We start from the raw sequence: 20287 nt of genomic DNA, 5'->3' as shown, positions 1-20287 counted from the left end.
AATTTGAATGCAGAGGCAAGTGATATCTGTACATGAAGCTGGATGTGTACAGATCAGGATAGGCTAGCCATGAATCTGGAGGTGCAGTGTCAGTCTGAAGATGTGTTATCCACTATTGCAGCATTATGTTAGACATCTGCAAGCTGAAAAATATAGGCACCTTGCCACTGCTGTCTGCTCAGGTACAGTCTATGCTCTTATTTTATTGTAACTTTCACTGCTAGTTGGGTATGATTTGTGTGTGCTTACTGTGCCATCATAGAGGTGGTCATTTTGCTTTTCCATATGTATTAAATCATAATGTAATTTTATTATAATATCCTAAAATGTAAATGCATAAAAGTGTATATAAGACGTTGAGAATCTTCCGACATATTCACATGCAGCACATGTTGGTAAATGATAAGAGCTGTGTGTGGGACAGCTAACTTGGACACATGATGTAATAGTAGTTGAGATCTTGTCTGATTATGTGCTCAGTATAATGCCTATACCAAACACCACTGAGCTAAAAATGCTGCTATTACTATTTACATGAATTTATGCAATAGTTTGTGGTACATTGTCATTTCCAGTTGAATTCTCGTAAAGTTAGGTACCAGAAATTTATTTCAGTAATTTGTGTTTTTCGATTGTAGCCAGCTAGCCATGTCATCAGGTTGGTTAAAAATATAATTTTTTTGAAACTTACAGTGGGTCCTCCAAAAGTAAAATAGGCATGAAATTGAGTTATTATAATATTAAATAACACTGTAAGGAAGAAAACTATCTGCAGGGCTGCATTGTGATTGGTATCATGCCGTGTATTGTCATGATTGTTATCCTACAAATCTATGTTAGGAGAGCCCCCATACGCCCACTAGCACTGTAAGACGTCTTACTCTATATGCCTGTCGAAATGGTAAGGTTTCCTGTGTTAGTAACCTATTGTACTACTTTGCTTTTATGTAGCAGTACAAGTAGAGCTTTTGTTTTTATGTGTAGCAATGTGTGTACATGTAGTTTTACTTTTATGCTTCAATGTAGTTTGTTCATGTGTAGCAATATTTATATGTTTACATGTAGCTATCCTTTTATGTGTAGTAATATTTATATGTTTACATGTAGCTATCCTTTTATGTGTAGAAATATTTGAATGTTTACATGTAGCTATCCTTTTATGTGTAGTAATACTTATATTTTTACATGTAGCTATCCTTTTATGTGTAGTAATATTTATATTTTTACATGTAGCTATCCTTTTATGTGTAGTAATATTTATATGTTTACATGTAGCTATCCTTTTATGTGTAGTAATATTTATATGTTTACATGTAGCTATCCTTTTATGTGTAGTAATATTTATATGTTTACATGTAGCTATCCTTTTATGTGTAGAAATATTTATATGTTTACATGTAGCTATCCTTTTATGTGTAGTAATATTTATATGTTTACATGTAGCTATCCTTCTATGTGTAGAAATATTTATGTTTACATGTAGCTATCCTTTTATGTGTAGAAATATATGCTTATATGTAGCTATCCTTTTATGTGTAGTCATATTTATATATTTACATGTAGCTATCCTTCCATGTGTAGAAATATTTATATGTTTACATGTAGCTATCCTTTTATGTGTAGAAATATTTATATGTTTACATGTAGCTATCCTTTTATGTGTAGTAATATTTATATGTTTACATGTAGCTATCCTTCTATGTGTAGAAATATTTATGTTTACATGTAGCTATCCTTTTATGTGTAGAAATATATGCTTATATGTAGCTATCCTTTTATGTGTAGTCATATTTATATATTTACATGTAGCTATCCTTCCATGTGTAGAAATATTTATATGTTTACATGTAGCTATCCTTCCATGTGTAGAAATATTTATATGTTTACATGTAGCTATCCTTCCATGTGTAGAAATATTTATATGTTTACATGTAGCTATCCTTTTATGTGTAGTTATATTTGTATGTTTACATGTAGAAAATTAACAAAAAACATATATTACAAAGCCAGGGAAAATAATCCAGTGTATAACATGTAGTCCCTTAAAATTCAAATACTTTAATATAATACTATTTAAAAATACCTTATCCCAGTGCAAAACATAATAACACAATAGGTCTGTTACAATAACCTAGCAATTTCCCTATACAATATTACAATATTTATATGTTTACTTGTAGCTATCCTTTTATGTGTATTCATATTTACATTTTTACATGTAGCTATCCTTTTATGTGTAGTAATATTTATGTTTACATGTAGCTGTCCTTTTATGTGTAGTAATATTTATGTTTACATGTAGCTATCCTTTTATGTGTAGTAATATTTATGTTTACATGTAGCTATCCTTTTATGTGTAGTAATATTTATGTTTACATGTAGCTATCCTTTTATGTGTAGTAATATTTATGTTTACATGTAGCTACCCTTTTATGTGTAGTAATATTTATGTTTACATGTAGCTATCCTTTTAAGTGTAGAAATGTTTATATGTTTACATGTAGCTATCATTTTATGCGTAGTAATATTGATATGTTTACATGTAGCTATTCTTTAACATGTAGTAATATTTGAATGTTTATACATAGTGTAGGAACTGACTTGCTTTTAGGCAGCTGGCAGCATTCACACGTATTTTTTGGGTCAAACAGGGAGGTTTATTGAAGTGCATAAACTTTCAGCAAAACGGAAAACAAAAAGCCTTTCTCTGGCATAAGGGAATAAGGGAATAAAATAAACAATCCATACAGAGTCTCACCCTTACAGATAAATGTCCAGCTGTCTCTCAAGTTCTGTCAGAGAGATGAGCACCAAGAGGTCTTTTCACCTCTCCTCCAAGACGCAGACCTCAGTCTCTCCCAATACTGGCAGGTCACCTGGCTCAGTATAGTCTGCAACAAACTGTCCTCTGCAGCTCCCAGCAGAATGTACACACTGTGCAGTTCCCCAGCAGGCTGCCCCCCAAGTCAACCTACTTCCTGCTTCTAGTAAAAAGCTATGCAGGTGCCTCTAATCAAACCCTGCGGAGTTGAGATTTAACCCTGTCCTACCTGGCTTTGCTACAGTTTTGTGTTTATGTGTAGTAATATTTGTATGTTTACATGTAGCTGTTCTTTGTGTATGTGTATAGATATTTGTTTGTTTACGTGTAGTTATTATTTTGCATTTAAGTGTAGTAATATTTTTATATTTAGAATAGTCATTTACATTTTATAGTAACACTTTTATGTTTGTCTACTGATTATACGTATTTGGCTTTTGGTAAATTGAGATTTCACTTTGTACACATTATATTTTGCAGTTTATATACAGGTTTGGTATATATACATTTATTTCCATGATATAGTGGGAGGATGAGTTAATTTAGCAGCAACTGTCTGTTTTGAAAAAAGGTCATGTATTTAAATTGGTAAACTCTTGTGGGAATCATAAATAATGAATGGTTGTAAATGTGGGAAAGTTAATATTTAATTAAACCTTACAATTTGAGCTGTGCTTATATTGTAAAATGTTAGTAAAATCAAATCTTTAAAAAAAAAATTAGAAAGATGAGAAACTTGTGTGCATGTAGTACAGAACAAAATTGTAAGATATGTAGGCCTAGCAGACAGTCAGCGTGTGCACTTTTAGAACAGTGACAGTTGATGGTTCTACTCTCTATGTGATGCTGTTTGAAAAGTGAAATGCAATGTGGAATGCCGGAGTAACAGGCTAAATTAACCCCTGTCCAGATTAAACCTGGGTATAGTTTGGTCCAGGCCACAGTATACCCCGGGGGATAAACTGTCCTAGGCCAAACTATACCCGGGGGTGTAATATAGGCTAGACCAAACTATACCCAACCAGGCTACAATATACCCCTATATTTTATGAGCCCTTGTAAATGAAACAGATTTTAGATGCGATTTTTTAATAACCTAAAACTGACACCCATAGTGGGAAGGTGTTTGTGTTGTTAATCACACGATGAAGATTGATCTTACAATACAATGTGACTGGTTGTGGACAACAGTCATTACATCTGAGATTACACTGTTGTCCATTAAGATTAGTGTGTTTTCCTTGGAATACAATTGTAACTTGATCTTATCACTTCACTGGTTTTTCATGTCTCTGATTGGTTGAAAAGTATGCAGATCTCTTTATTTTAATGTGTTACTACTGAGAAGTGCGGCAGGATTCTTTGCCTCACTATACAGTATATTTGTGGAAGTCTAATAATTTTACTGATTGACGTTTTTCTGGTTCAAGTAATAAAAGTCTATGTGTTTAGAACTTTAAGATTTAAATCAGTTATCGTCGCACATAACTTACCTGACAAACCTGAACGCCCTATAAGATGTTGAAAAATTAAGTAATTTTTGTGCATATCACTCAAAGCTGCTGATATCAAGGGGGTGTAATCTGGCATGAGGGGTTATGAAATGGCCTAGCCCTAGGCCAGTTTATACATCGGAGTATAAATTGGCCTAGGCCATAAGATACCCGAGGTATAATCAAGCCTAGGCCGCTTTAACCCTGGGTATAGTTTGGACTCGGGCTATACTATTGCCTGTTACACCGTGTCATCCAGCCAATGACATGTACCACAGATAGGTAAAGCTAGTTGCTTTACAATTTGTATGTCCATTTATGATATAGTAGCCCATGCAAGAACATTGTAAAGTACAAGTATTGTAACCTGAGACCACGTAAAATTTGCTGATAAGAGTATAATTCGCAATTGTATTCCTTTCTCCACTCAATGCTGGTTTCTAGTTGGGCTGTTTGGAGGTAATCTAGTGGGCGCACATAGATTAAGGTGTACCACAAATTACAATGGGTTCAAATATGTAAGCTGGTAGGAGACAGATCTAAGGTAACACTTCCTATTCTTCTCGCTTCTTTGGAGGATTATCTGAATTTACGTATGAGTATTACAGTTATATATAAGTTTGGGCACCCCTATTAATCTTAAGCTTAATGTTTTATAAAAAATTTTTTTTTTTTTTTGCAACAGCTATTTCAGTTTCATATATCTAATAACTGTTGGACACAGTAATGTTTCTGCCTTGAAATGAAGTTTATTGTACTAACAGAAAATTTGCAATCTGCATTCAAACAAAATTTGACAGGTGCATAAGTATGGGCACCCTTATAATTTTCTTGTTTTAAATACTCCTACCTACTTTTTACTGACTTACTAAAGCACTTTTTTTGGTTTTGTAACCTCATTGAGCTTTGAACTTCATAGCCAGGTGTATGCAATCATGAGAAAAGCTACTTAAAGTGGCCACTTGCAAGTTGTTCTCCTGTTTGATTCTCCTCTGAAGAGTGGCATCATGGGCTCCTCAAAACAACTGTCAAATGATCTGAAAACAAAGATTATTCAACATAGTTGTTCAGGGTAAGGATACAAAAAGCTGTCTCAGAGATTTAACCTGTCAATTTCCACTGTGAGGAACATAGTAAGGAAATGGAAGAACACATGTACAGTTCTTGTTAAGGCCAGAAGTGGCAGGCCAAGAAAAACATCAGAAAGGCAGAGAAGAAGAATGGTGAGATCAGTCAAGGACAATCCTCAGACCACCTCCAGAGAGCTGCAGCATCAACTTGCTGCAGATGGTGTCACTGTGCATCGGTCAACTATACAACGCACTTTGCACAAGGAGAAGCTGTATGGGAGAGTGATGCGAAAGTAGCCGTTTCTGCAAGCACGCCACAAACAGAGTCGGCTGAGGTATGCAAAAGCACATTTGGAGAAGCCAATTTATTTTTGGAAGAAGGTCCTGTGGACTGATGAAACCAAGATTGAGTTGTTTTGTCATACAAAAAGGCGTTATGCATGGCGGCAAAAAAACACAGCATTCCAAGAAAAACACTCGCTACCCACTGTAAAATTTGGTGGAGGTTCCATCATGCTTTGGGGCTGTGTAGCCAATGCCAGCACCAGGAATCTTGTTAAAGTTGAGGGACGCATGGATTCCTCTCAGTATCAGCAGATTCTTGACAATAATGTTCATGAATCAGTGACAAAGTTGAAGTTACGCAGGGGATGGATCTTTCAGCAAGACAATGATCCAAAACACCGCTCCAAATCTACTCAGGCATTCATGCAGAGGAACAATTACACTGTTCTGGAATGGCCATCCCAGTCCCCAGACCTGAATATCATTGAACATCTGTGGGATCATTTGAAGAGGGCTGTCCATGCTCGGCGACCATCAAACTTAACTGAACTGGAATTGTTTTGTAAAGAGGAATGGTCAAAAATACCTTCATCCAGGATCCAGGAACTCATTAAAAGCTACAGGAAGCGACTAGAGGCTGTTATTTTTGCAAAAGGAGGATCTACTAAATATTAATGTCACTTTTCTGATGAGGTGCCCATACTTATGCACCTGTCAAATTTTGTTTGAATGCAGATTGCACATTTTCTGTTAGTACAATAAACCTCATTTCAAGGCAGAAACATGACTGTGTCCAACAGTTATTAGATATATGAAACTGAAATAGCTGTTGCAAAAAAAACAATTTTTATAAAACATTAAGCTTAAGATTAATAGGGGTGCCAAACTTTTTCATATAATTGTATAAGCTTGAACACCACTTATAGGGCCAGCGCTTCTTGCCAGTTTTCCGTCTTGGCGTCCAATATTTATTTACTTGTTTTAACTGTTATGGCCCCAGGCGTTTATGCATGACACTGCGATTCCCTATTTTCAACATACATACACTGCTCGTCGGCCACCAGGCAGAACACAGTGGAAGTGACATACTAAAGTATTCTAACTTTTAGGCAATGCAAAATTTGGCACATCTTTGGACTAGCTTTTGGGGTGCAATTCACTCAGTATCACGATTTAGGCTACTCACTTTCTCTATCCACATTTCGATTGATCACTTTCTTTTGTCACACCTCTAATTTGTCTAAAACACATAATAAATGTGGTGCAAGGCATAAAATTCAGGGTATTTGGGGGGGGGGGGGGGCACCAATCCAGCAAGATATCTAGCCCATGTAGCATAGTAAATATGCCCAATTATGTTAATTTTAGCTGGAGTCTTACTTAATTCTGTCCAGTTTTCCTGAGCGCTCGGCAGCATGCTACAAACTCCTTTTTTTGGCAATCTGTAAATAAGATGCGGCCTGTTATAAAACAGTCAATAGTTTTCTAATGGATAGCATGCCTGTTGTGAATTTGGATTCTGGGCTCCCCCGGTGGCTACTGGTGGAATTGAACTGGTGTCTTCATCTTCTCTGTTCACCTGTTCCCATCAAGATGTGGGAGTCGCTATATAACCTTGCTGCTCTGTTAGTTGCTTGCCGGTCAACAATGTTATCAGAAGCCTCTCTGTGCTTGTTCCTGCTCCTAGACAACTACTAGATAAGTTGGACTCTTGTCCATGTTTGTTTTTGCATTTTGTTCCAGTTCACAGCTGTAGTTTCGTTACTGTGTCTGGAAAGCTCTTGTGAACGGGAATTGCCACTCTGGTGTTATGAGTTAATGCCAGAGTTTTAAAGTAATTTCTGGATGGTGTTTTTTGATAGGGTTTTCAGCTGACCATGAAAGTGTCCTTTCTGTCTTCTGCTATGTAGTAAGTGGACCTCAAATTTGCTAAACCTATTTTCATACTACGTTTGTTATTTCATCTACTGTTGTGAATTTGGATTCTGGGCTCCCCCGGTGGCTACTGGTGGAATTGAACTGGTGTCTTCATCTTCTCTGTTCACCTGTTCCCATCAAGATGTGGGAGTCGCTATATAACCTTGCTGCTCTGTTAGTTGCTTGCCGGTCAACAATGTTATCAGAAGCCTCTCTGTGCTTGTTCCTGCTCCTAGACAACTACTAGATAAGTTGGACTCTTGTCCATGTTTGTTTTTGCATTTTGTTCCAGTTCACAGCTGTAGTTTCGTTACTGTGTCTGGAAAGCTCTTGTGAACGGGAATTGCCACTCTGGTGTTATGAGTTAATGCCAGAGTTTTAAAGTAATTTCTGGATGGTGTTTTTTGATAGGGTTTTCAGCTGACCATGAAAGTGTCCTTTCTGTCTTCTGCTATGTAGTAAGTGGACCTCAAATTTGCTAAACCTATTTTCATACTACGTTTGTTATTTCATCTCAACTCACCGCCAATACATGTGGGGGGCCTCTGTCTCCTTTCGGGGTATTTCTCTAGAGGTGAGCTAGGACTAATATTTTCCTCTGCTAGCTTTATTTAGTCCTCCGGCTGGGCTGGGCTTCTAGAATCAACGTAGGCATGCTACCCGGCCACTGCTAGTTGTGCGTTAGGTTTAGTTCATGGTCAGCTCAGTTCCCATCTTCCAAGAGCTAGTTCCTATATATGCTTATGCTATGTTCTCTTGCCATTGAGATCATGACAGTTTGACCGGCCCGCAAAGTGTTAATTGTTTGGGCTGAAGCAGGAGAAAAAGAAGTGTTGAAGGGAAATTTTTTTTTTTTTTTTTCCCCTCAGAGTTTTGCTGCCTAGCCCTTAATTGCTGTCTAGCTGCTTCTTACCTCCTCTTAACCCTTGAATGGCTCTGTGTCCACCTGTTTGTAATGGATCTTCAGAGTGTAACTGCAGGTTTGAATAATCTCGCCACGAAGGTACAAAATTTGCAAGATTTTGTTTGTCATGCACCTGTATCTGAGCCGAGAATTCCTTTGCCGGAATTTTTCTTGGGGAATAGATCCGGGTTTCAGAATTTTCGAAATAATTGCAAATTATTTTTGTCTCTGAAATCTCGCTCTGCCGGAGACCCTGCACAGCAGGTCAGGATTGTGATTTCCTTGCTCCGGGGCGACCCTCAAGACTGGGCTTTTTCATTGACACCAGGAGATCCTGCGTTGCTCAATGTGGATGCGTTTTTTCTGGCCTTGGGGTTGCTTTATGACGAACCTCATTTGGAGCTTCAGGCAGAAAAAACTTTGATGTCCCTATCTCAGGGGCAAGATGAAGCGGAAATTTACTGCCAAAGATTCCGTAAATGGTCTGTGCTTACTCAGTGGAATGAGTGCGCCCTGGCGGCGACTTTCAGAGAGGGTCTCTCTGATGCCATTAAGGATGTTATGGTGGGGTTCCCTGTGCCTGCGGGTCTGAATGAGTCCATGACAATGGCTATTCAGATCGATAGGCGTTTGCGGGAGCGCAAACCAGTGCACCATCTGGCGGTGTCCACTGAGAAGTCGCCAGAGAGTATGCAGTGTGATAGAATTCTGTCCCGAAGCGAGCGGCAGAATTTTAGACGGAAAAATGGGTTGTGTTTCTATTGTGGTGATTCTACTCATGTTATATCAGCATGCTCTAAGCGCACTAAAAAGCTCGGTAAATCTGTTTCCATTTGCACCTTACCGTCTAAATTTATTCTATCTGTGACCCTGATTTGCTCTTTGTCATCTATTACCACGGACGCCTATGTCGACTCTGGCGCCGCTTTGAGTCTTATGGATTGGTCCTTTGCCAAACGCTGTGGGTATGATTTAGAGCCTTTGGAGACTCCTATTCCTCTGAAGGGGATTGACTCCACCCCATTGGCTAATAATAAACCACAATACTGGACACAAGTAACTATGCGTATTAATCCGGATCACCAGGAGATTATTCGCTTTCTGGTGCTGTATAATCTACATGATGATTTGGTGCTAGGATTGCCTTGGCTGCAATCTCATAACCCAGTCCTTGACTGGAAAGCTATGTCTGTGTTAAGCTGGGGATGTAAGGGGACGCATGGGGACGTACCTGTGGTTTCCATTTCATCATCCATTCCCTCTGAAATTCCTGAGTTCCTGTCTGACTATCGTGACGTCTTTGAAGAATCCAAGCTTGGTTCGTTACCTCCGCACCGAGAGTGCGATTGTGCCATAGATTTAATCCCGGGTAGTAAATACCCAAAGGGTCGTTTATTTAATCTGTCTGTGCCTGAACATGCTGCTATGCGAGAATATATAAAGGAGTCCTTGGAAAAGGGACATATTCGTCCATCGTCATCTCCCTTAGGAGCCGGTTTTTTCTTTGTGTCAAAAAAAGACGGCTCTTTGAGACCATGTATTGATTATCGGCTTTTGAATAAAATCACTGTTAAATATCAATACCCATTGCCGTTGCTGACTGATTTGTTTGCTCGCATAAAGGGGGCCAAGTGGTTCTCTAAGATTGACCTTCGTGGGGCGTATAATTTGGTGCGAATCAGGCAGGGGGATGAGTGGAAAACCGCATTTAATACGCCCGAGGGCCACTTTGAGTATTTAGTGATGCCTTTTGGTCTTTCTAATGCTCCGTCAGTTTTCCAGTCCTTTATGCATGATATTTTTCGCGATTATTTGGATAAATTTATGATTGTGTATCTGGATGATATTCTGATTTTTTCGGATGACTGGGACTCTCATGTCCAGCAAGTCAGGAGGGTTTTTCAGGTTTTGCGGTCTAATTCTTTGTGTGTGAAGGGTTCTAAGTGTGTTTTTGGGGTACAGAGGATTTCCTTTTTGGGATATATTTTTTCCCCCTCTTCCATTGAAATGGATCCTGTCAAGGTTCAAGCTATTTGTGATTGGACGCAGCCCTCTTCTCTTAAGAGTCTTCAGAAATTTTTGGGCTTTGCTAACTTTTATCGTCGATTTATTGCTGGTTTTTCGGATATTGCTAAGCCATTGACCGATTTGACTAAGAAGGGTGCTGATGTTGCTGATTGGTCCCCTGATGCTGTGGAGGCCTTTCGGGAGCTTAAGCGCCGTTTTTCCTCTGCCCCTGTGTTGCGTCAGCCTGATGTTGCTCTACCTTTTCAGGTTGAGGTCGACGCTTCTGAGATCGGAGCTGGGGCAGTGTTGTCGCAGAAAAGTTCTGACTGCTCCGTGATGAGGCCTTGTGCCTTCTTTTCCCGTAAATTTTCGCCCGCTGAGCGGAATTATGATGTTGGGAATCGGGAGCTTTTGGCCATGAAGTGGGCTTTTGAGGAGTGGCGCCATTGGCTTGAGGGGGCCAGACATCAGGTGGTGGTATTGACTGACCACAAAAATTTGATTTATCTTGAGACCGCCAGGCGCCTGAATCCTAGACAGGCGCGCTGGTCATTATTTTTCTCTCGGTTTAATTTTGTGGTGTCATACCTACCGGGTTCTAAGAATGTTAAGGCGGATGCCCTTTCTAGGAGTTTTGAGCCTGACTCGCCTGGTAACTCTGAGCCCACAGGTATCCTTAAGGATGGAGTGGTATTGTCAGCCGTTTCTCCAGACCTGCGGCGGGCCTTGCAGGAGTTTCAGGCGGAGAGACCTGATCGTTGCCCACCTGATAAACTGTTTGTTCCTGATGATTGGACCAGTAGAGTCATCTCTGAGGTTCATTCTTCTGCGTTGGCAGGTCATCCTGGCATTTTTGGTACCAGGGATTTGGTGGCAAGGTCCTTCTGGTGGCCTTCCCTGTCACGAGATGTGCGAGGCTTTGTGCAGTCTTGTGACGTTTGTGCTCGGGCCAAGCCTTGTTGTTCTCGGGCTAGTGGATTATTGTTGCCCTTGCCTATTCCTAAGAGGCCTTGGACGCACATCTCGATGGATTTTATTTCAGATCTGCCTGTTTCTCAGAAGATGTCTGTCATCTGGGTGGTGTGTGACCGTTTTTCTAAGATGGTCCATTTGGTTCCTCTGCCCAAGTTACCTTCTTCTTCCGAGTTGGTTCCTCTGTTTTTTCAAAATGTTGTTCGTTTGCATGGTATTCCTGAGAATATCGTTTCTGACAGAGGGACCCAATTCGTGTCTAGATTTTGGCGGGCATTCTGTGCTAGGATGGGCATAGATTTATCTTTTTCGTCCGCTTTCCATCCTCAGACGAATGGCCAGACCGAGCGGATTAATCAGACCCTGGAGACATATCTGAGGTGTTTTGTGTCTGCTGACCAGGATGATTGGGTTGCTTTTTTGCCATTGGCGGAGTTCGCTCTCAATAATCGGGCCAGCTCTGCCACTTTGGTGTCCCCGTTTTTCTGTAATTCGGGGTTTCATCCTCGATTTTCCTCTGGTCAGGTGGAATCTTCGGATTGTCCTGGAGTGGATGCTGTGGTGGAGAGATTGCATCAGATCTGGGGGCAGGTGGTGGACAATTTGAGGTTGTCCCAGGAGAAGACTCAGCTTTTTGCCAACCGCCACCGTCGTGTTGGTCCTCGGCTTTCTGTTGGGGATTTGGTGTGGTTGTCTTCTCGTTTTGTCCCTATGAGGGTCTCTTCTCCTAAGTTTAAGCCTCGGTTTATCGGCCCGTATAAGATTTTGGAGATTCTTAACCCTGTTTCCTTCCGTTTGGACCTCCCTGCATCCTTTTCTATTCATACCGTTTTTCATCGGTCATTATTGCGCAGGTATGAGGTACCGGTTGTGCCTTCCGTTGAGCCTCCTGCTCCGGTGTTGGTTGAGGGTGAGTTGGAGTACGTTGTGGAGAAAATCTTGGACTCTCGTGTTTCCAGACGGAGACTCCAGTATCTGGTCAAGTGGAAGGGATACGGCCAGGAGGATAATTCTTGGGTGAATGCATCTGATGTTCATGCCTCCGATCTGGTTCGTGCCTTTCATAGGGCCCATCCTGATCGCCCTGGTGGTTCTGGTGAGGGTTCGGTGCCCCCTCCTTGAGGGGGGGGTACTGTTGTGAATTTGGATTCTGGGCTCCCCCGGTGGCTACTGGTGGAATTGAACTGGTGTCTTCATCTTCTCTGTTCACCTGTTCCCATCAAGATGTGGGAGTCGCTATATAACCTTGCTGCTCTGTTAGTTGCTTGCCGGTCAACAATGTTATCAGAAGCCTCTCTGTGCTTGTTCCTGCTCCTAGACAACTACTAGATAAGTTGGACTCGTGTCCATGTTTGTTTTTGCATTTTGTTCCAGTTCACAGCTGTAGTTTCGTTACTGTGTCTGGAAAGCTCTTGTGAACGGGAATTGCCACTCTGGTGTTATGAGTTAATGCCAGAGTTTTAAAGTAATTTCTGGATGGTGTTTTTTGATAGGGTTTTCAGCTGACCATGAAAGTGTCCTTTCTGTCTTCTGCTATGTAGTAAGTGGACCTCAAATTTGCTAAACCTATTTTCATACTACGTTTGTTATTTCATCTCAACTCACCGCCAATACATGTGGGGGGCCTCTGTCTCCTTTCGGGGTATTTCTCTAGAGGTGAGCTAGGACTAATATTTTCCTCTGCTAGCTTTATTTAGTCCTCCGGCTGGGCTGGGCTTCTAGAATCAACGTAGGCATGCTACCCGGCCACTGCTAGTTGTGCGTTAGGTTTAGTTCATGGTCAGCTCAGTTCCCATCTTCCAAGAGCTAGTTCCTATATATGCTTATGCTATGTTCTCTTGCCATTGAGATCATGACACATGCCCATGAATATTTGCATTTTGCTGTTTAATTTGAAAACTGAATTGAATCCAATTTAACATTTAAAGTAATTGATTCGCTCTCAGTTTTTGTTTATTTTTTTCAAATGTGTTATTTTTCTTATTTATAAGACAACCATGGAATTTGGAAGCCAACTGATTACCAATAAGGTTGGCAACAATTGCAAAATAAGCCTGGGGTCATTAGTTTTCTTCTGCAACTTACCGTATATACTCGAGTATAAGCCGAGATTTTCAGCCCAAATTTTTGGGCTGAAAGTGCCCCTCTCAGCTTATACTCGAGTCATGATCGGTGGTGGGGTCGGCGGGTGAGGACTGTCATATACTCACCTAGTTCCGGCGTTCCTGTCGCTCCCCCTGCCCGTCCCACGGTCTCCGGGTGCCGCAGCCTCTTCCCCTGAGCGGTCACATGGGACCGCTCATTAGAGAAATGAATAGGCGGCTCCACCTCCCATAGGGGCGGAGCCGCCTATTCATTTCTCTAATGAAGCGGTGCCGGTGACCGCTGATAGAGGAAGAGGCTGCGGCACCGAAGACCAGCTGTCCGGGGGAAGGAGCGGGACGCCGGGAGCAGGTAAGTATGACATATTCACCTGTCCTCGTTCCACACGCCGGGCGTCGCGCCATCTTCCCGGCGTCTCTCCGCACTGACTGTGCAGGTCAGAGGGCGCGATGACGCATATAGTGTGCGCGCCGCCCTCTGCCTGATCAGTCAGTGCAGAGAGACGCCGGGACGGGACGCTGAGGAGCTGCAAGCAAGAGAGGTACGTGTTTTTTTTTTTATTGCAGCAGCAGCAATGGCACAGATTTATGTGGAGCATCTATGGGGCAACGGTGCAGAGCATTATATATATGGCACAGCTATGGGGCAACGGTGCAGAGCACTATATATATGGCACAGCTATGGGGCAACGGTGCAGAGCACTATATATATATGGCACAGCTATGGGGCAATGTGCAGAGCACTATATATATGGCACAGCTATGGGGCAATGGTGCAGAGCATTATATATATGGCACAGCTATGGGGCAATGGTGCAGAGCATTATATATATGGCACAGCTATGGGGCAATGGTGCAGAGCATTATATATATATGGCACAGCTATGGGGCAATGGTGCAGAGCACTATATATATATGGCACAGCTATGGGGCAATGGTGCAGAGCACTATATATATATGGCACAGCTATGGGGCAACAGTGCAGAGCATTATATATGTGGCACAGCTATGGGGCAACGGTGCAGAGCATTATATATATGGCACAGCTATGGGGCAACGGTGCAGAGCACTATATATATGGCACAGCTATGGGGCAACGGTGCAGAGCACTATATATATGGCACAGCTATGGGGCAATGTGCAGAGCACTATATATATGGCACAGCTATGGGGCAATGGTGCAGAGCACTATATATATGGCACAGCTATGGGGCAATGGTGCAGAGCATTATATATATGGCACAGCTATGGGGCAATGGTGCAGAGCATTATATATATATGGCACAGCTATGAGGCAACGGTGCAGAGCACTATATATATGGCACAGCTATGGGGCAATGGTGCAGAGCACTATATATATGGCACAGCTATGGGGCAATGGTGCAGAGCATTATATATATGGCACAGCTATGGGGCAACGGTGCAGAGCACTATATATATGGCACAGCTATGGGGCAACGGTGCAGAGCACTATATATATGGCACAGCTATGGGGCAATGGTGCAGAGCATTATATATATATGGCACAGCTATGGGGCAACGGTGCAGAGCACTATATGGCACAGCTATGGGGCAACGGTGCAGAGCATTATATATATGGCACAGCTATGGGGCAACGGTGCAGAGCATTATATATATGGCACAGCTATCTATGGGGCAACGGTGCAGAGCATTGTATATGGGGCACAGCTTTATGTGGAGCATCTATGGGGCCATAATGAACGGTATGGAGTATCTATTTTTAATTTTGAAATTCACCGGTACCTGCTGCATTTTCCACCCTAGGCTTATACTCGAGTCAATACGTTTTCCCAGTTTTTTGTGGCAAAATTAGAGGGGTCGGCTTATACTCGGGTCGGCTTATACTCGAGTATATACGGTAAATCTGGGTGTAGGCATGAGATTATTCTCCTTTTAGCAGCAGTGTTGGTCAGCTTGATACATTAAAAAAGCCATATATATAGAATTCGACTCCATCATGTGAGCATCTTATTCATCCATTCAGGAGATATAACCTTTTTAAGGCAGCCCCCTAAATGTTCCAGGAGAGTTTCAAAAGTGTCTTTATCCTAAAGGAGGTAGCTACACATTGCGAGGAGAAAGGCCAATAATCTGTCCATTAGCCAATGTTGTATTATACTTGATGGACTTGATTATGCAAGCCAACACATGGAAATGTAAAAGTATATATTCCCTTGTACCTGAAATCGTTCTAAAATCCCAGTATTTAGGCATGCACCATATGTAGTTCTAGTTCAGATTACTCGGAAAATTACCTAATAGAATAGATTCAGCTAGTAGTTTGTTTCTACAATCCAGCAAGAGATGGATCATGGGTACCTGTGCTGTGTATTCACATACTACTGCATAAAAATCTATATACAGTAGACACTATACAGACAAACGTATTGAGACAGCTACACATCACATTTACAGGAATTTTTATTATATCCCATTCTAAATCCGTAGACATTAATATGGAGTTTGACAACCCTTTCAATCAAAAACATCTTCCACTCTCCTGGGAAAAGGTTTTTAGGTTCAATTTAACAACACTGGCGTTATTCACCTACGTGTGCACCTATATAGCTTACTCCAGCCTCATACATTTCTCCATACAGTATAATGGGCCCCATATATTGCTCCATACAGTATAATGGGCTCCATATATTACTCCATACAGTATAATGGGTCCCATATATTGCTCCATACACAATCATAGGTCCCATATATTGCTCCATACAGTATAATGGACCCCATACATTGCTCCATTCAGTATAATGACCCCACATAATGCTCCATACAGTAAAATTACCCCCATGTATTGCTCCATACAGTATAGTATGCCCCATATATTGCTCCATACAGTATAATGGCCCCACATAGTGCTTCATGCCATACAGTAAATTGAGCCCCATATAATGCTTCATACATTATAATGACCACACATATTGCTCCATACAGTCAAGTTACCCCCATATATTGCTCCATACAGTATAATGAGCCCCATATATTTCTATATAAAACCTTGGAATTCAAAAAGGATGTACTTATTTTTCCTCATAACTGTGTGTGTTTGTGTGTGTATATTTATTTGTTTATTTATTTTACTCACTTATATAGTGAGAATTTATTAATTCCACAGCACTTTACAGACATTATTGGCACTATCCCCATTGGGGCTCACAATCTAGAATCACTATCAGTATATCTTTGGAATGTGGGAGGAAACCGGAGTACCCGGAGGAAACCCACGCAAACATACAGACTCCTTGCAGATGTTGTCCTTGGTGGGATTTGAACCCAGGACCCCAGCGCTGCAGTACTAATTACTGAGCCACCATATATATATATTATATATACTGTATATTCATAGTAACGCAGTAACATAGTTTTTAAGGTTGAAGGAAGATTTTAAGTCCATCTAGTTAGTTCAACACATATCCTAACCTAACATGCCCTAACATGTTGATCCAGAGAAAGGCAAGAAAAAAACATGGTAAACAGTACGCTCCACATTGGGGGAAAAAATTCCTTCCCAACTCCACATACAGCAATAAGACTAGTTCCCTGGATCAACGCCCTATCAAGGAATCTAGTATATATAACATGTAACATTATACTTTTCAAGAAAGGCATCCAGTCCCTTCTTAAATTTTAGTAATGAATCTTGGTATTGCAGACCCACCAGTCCTCGAATAACCTTGGTCGCTCTTCTCTGCACCCGCTCTAGTTCAGCTATGTCTTTTTTATACACTGGAGACCAGAACTGTGCACAGTATTCTAAGTGTGGTCGCACTAGTGACTTGTATAGAGGTAAAATGATGTTCTCCTCATGAGCATCTATGCCTCTTTTAATGCATCCCATTATTTTATTTGCCTTTGTAGAAGCTGCCTGACACTGGCCACTAAATGTGAGTTTGTCGTCCACCCATACTCCCAGGTCTTTTTCAGTGACAGTTTTGCCCAGTGTTTTACAATTAAGCACATAATTATACATCTTATTTCTTCTGCCCAAGTGCATGACCTTACATTTATCCCCATTAAAGCTCATTTGCCATTTATCAGCCCAAGCTTCTAGTTTACATAAATCATCCTGTAATATAAAATTGTCCTCCTCTGTATTGATTACCCTAGAGTTTAAAAATTAAAATTTTACTCTGAATGCCCTCTACAAGGTCATTAATAAATATGTTAAAAATAAGCAGGCCCAACACTGACCCCTGCGGTACACCACTGCTAACCACGACCCAGTCCGAGTGTGCTCCTTTAATTCCACCCTTTGTTTCCGTTCCCTGAGTCAGCTCTTAACCCAATCACACAAATTTTCCCCTATCCCCATATACATCACAATTCCACCACTCATAATGTCCTCAGGACAATGTGAGCGACAGCTCAGCCACCTTATAGGATCAGGGGTGTGTTGGACTGTCAGTATTATGAGCGACAGTCCAGCTTCCAAATCTGGCTGAGCATGCTTGGTTTCATCCAGATGTCACCCGTTCAGGTTGATTACCTGGCTAATTAGCTGGCTGGCAATGCTCAGACCATTGCGAGTAATAGCCTTGCTCGGTGGTGTGTTTGCTCTGTGTTCTCATATTCTGATCTTTGTTGCCAGACCTCAGATTTGCCTGTTTGTATGAATCCTTTTGCCTTTGGCTTACTCTGACCTTAGTGGCTTGACCCTAAACTTTGCCTTTGACTATTCGTTTGTCTTATCCCTTTTGTCTTTGATGTACTCTCAAGGCATTTGACCTCAGACTCCTTGACTTTTTTCTCCTTGATGTGTTTCTATTGACGTCTTCTTTGACACCGTAGGTGTAATTTATGACAATCCTGACAGAATCCAGGTCACAAAGGCTAAGATCATAAATTTGACACGAGGAGCCGCACCGCTGAGGACTATAGTACTGAATTCCGGCAATGGTCTACTGAGGTTCAGTGGAACAATGTGACCCTCAGGTGCCCATTCTATAGGGGCCTTTCTGAAGCTCTTAAGGATGCTCTGGGTCTTCATGCTCTCCTTTGTACTTTGGTGGAGGCCATGACCCAGGCCATACGAATGGACCGCAAAATTCGTTAGAGACGTGTTGAGCATGTTGAGCATATATTCACCCTGAGCATGTCCGTTTACCTGAGGTCGAGCCAATAGAGGTTGGAGCCACAAATTCTGGGGTTGCGGAAAGGAAATGTCAGTACCATGTATGACTCTTTTTCCACTGTGGTCTCACTGGACATTTTCTAAAGAACTGTACAACTCGTCCTCAAGCAAGCAAGTCGTTGGGAAATGCCTAGGTCTGGGTGATTGTCAAGGAGGGAACCCAGACTTCCAGGTGCCTTTTTCTCCTCTGATAAAGTACTGCTTAATTGGTATGGGCACAGTAATAGGGCCAGCTGTCAGTTCAGTGCAAAAGGGGTACGGTTACAGGTGCAGTTGTCTATACACTGAGAAGTTGCTGAAATAGTGCCGGCGCTACCTGTATGACTGGAAGCCGAACACTGCCTGGGGGATGAAAGTTATTATCCTCCCTTGAGCAGGGCTGTCAATGCTGGCGCCGCACGGTGTTAGAATGCTATAAACCTGCAGATTAACCCCATATCTGCAGGATAATAGCTGTTTTTTCACGACAGGTTTTTTCCAAGTAGGTAAACCTTTGAAATAATGTTGCAATAATAAATTCTCATTAGTTTTTTTCATATACAGAACACTGTTATTAAATAGTTGTTCACATTTCTGATGAACAATCACAGATCTCCACCAGTTTTCGCAGTGTAGCGGAAAGTACTTATTGCCTGTTAATCATAAAGTTTCAAAAGTACTTCATGAAAATGTTACAAGTTTTAGACTATACAGTATAATAAATACCCTCCGCTGCTCTGGTGTTATTTGGGAAGTTAAATTTTCCTTTCAGTTGTTTTCTACCTTATTATGGCTCCTTAATAACAGTTTACAGCATTTAGGAAAGGTTAGCAGAATTTTGTGCCAACCTTCATTTTTCAAGAGCATGATTGTATATTAGTAAATGAAAGCTAGTAAAAGCTATACCTGCTGTTCAAAAAAATAAAACTTTAGTTTTGAATTGATCCAGTTTTATGTTATCCTTGATGTATTTCTATAGTGTTTCAATTTTACATCAATAACTGTTCCCAGAGGTAAATTTACCACTTGCAATGTTCCCCTTTTACATAGACACAGGGTTAGTAACCTAGTTTCATTTTGGAGTGCATGAGGACATTTGGGAAATCTATAGGCATATTACAACCTTTCAACAATAGAAGATTTTTACAACATTCCTCTCCAAAAACTCCATCAATTTGTCTCCTTACCAGACGTTTACAGACTGGTTTAAAAAGAAGAGTGGATGCTACACAATGATGGCCATGGCCCTGTCCCAATTTTTAAAAATATGTTTGTGCCATCAATTTTTAAATGTTATTTTTAAAATGTAAAGGAACAATGCCTAACTTTCACCTTCTGATATGTGTTCTAAATTCTGTTGTGTATAAAACACAGTGTAAGAGGGTCACTAGTAATGTGCTGGAGGGGAGATTTTTTTAAAATTTTTATTAGCTTCAGCGATATGAACTTGTAAGTATGTTTCAGCATGTTATTTGCAGAAAGAGGTTAATCAGCCATGACTGTGCCAGGTTTTTTGTTAAAAGGGAACCTTTTAGCAGTTTTTGTCCTTATAAGATACGGTCACTGCCTTTCAGGG

The 20287-nt window shown here is 41.0% G+C and overlaps 1 protein-coding gene across 6 annotated transcripts in view; it reads left to right on the top strand.

Moving 5' to 3' along the window:
- MCTP1 (multiple C2 and transmembrane domain containing 1) overlaps positions 1-20287 on the top strand; it is a 1325457-nt gene that overhangs the window by 281086 nt on the left and 1024084 nt on the right. Inside the window, exon 1 of one of the 6 annotated variants that reach the window (XM_077289280.1) lies at positions 12-182. The exons of 4 other annotated variants lie outside the window; for them this stretch is intronic. In XM_077289280.1, coding sequence (XP_077145395.1) covers positions 126-182 — 57 coding nt within the window. In that variant the 5' untranslated portion in view covers positions 12-125. Of the gene's footprint in view, positions 1-11; positions 183-20287 lie in introns of those variants that run through there. One more of the 6 variants, XM_077289288.1, reaches the window with a different exon arrangement.

Source organism: Ranitomeya variabilis, chromosome 1, assembly GCF_051348905.1.
Source record: "Ranitomeya variabilis isolate aRanVar5 chromosome 1, aRanVar5.hap1, whole genome shotgun sequence".
In the NCBI taxonomy this organism is placed as follows: domain Eukaryota; kingdom Metazoa; phylum Chordata; class Amphibia; order Anura; family Dendrobatidae; genus Ranitomeya; species Ranitomeya variabilis.
The sequence above is the reverse complement of the archived record's forward strand: the minus strand, read 5'-3'. Positions and strand labels throughout refer to the sequence as shown.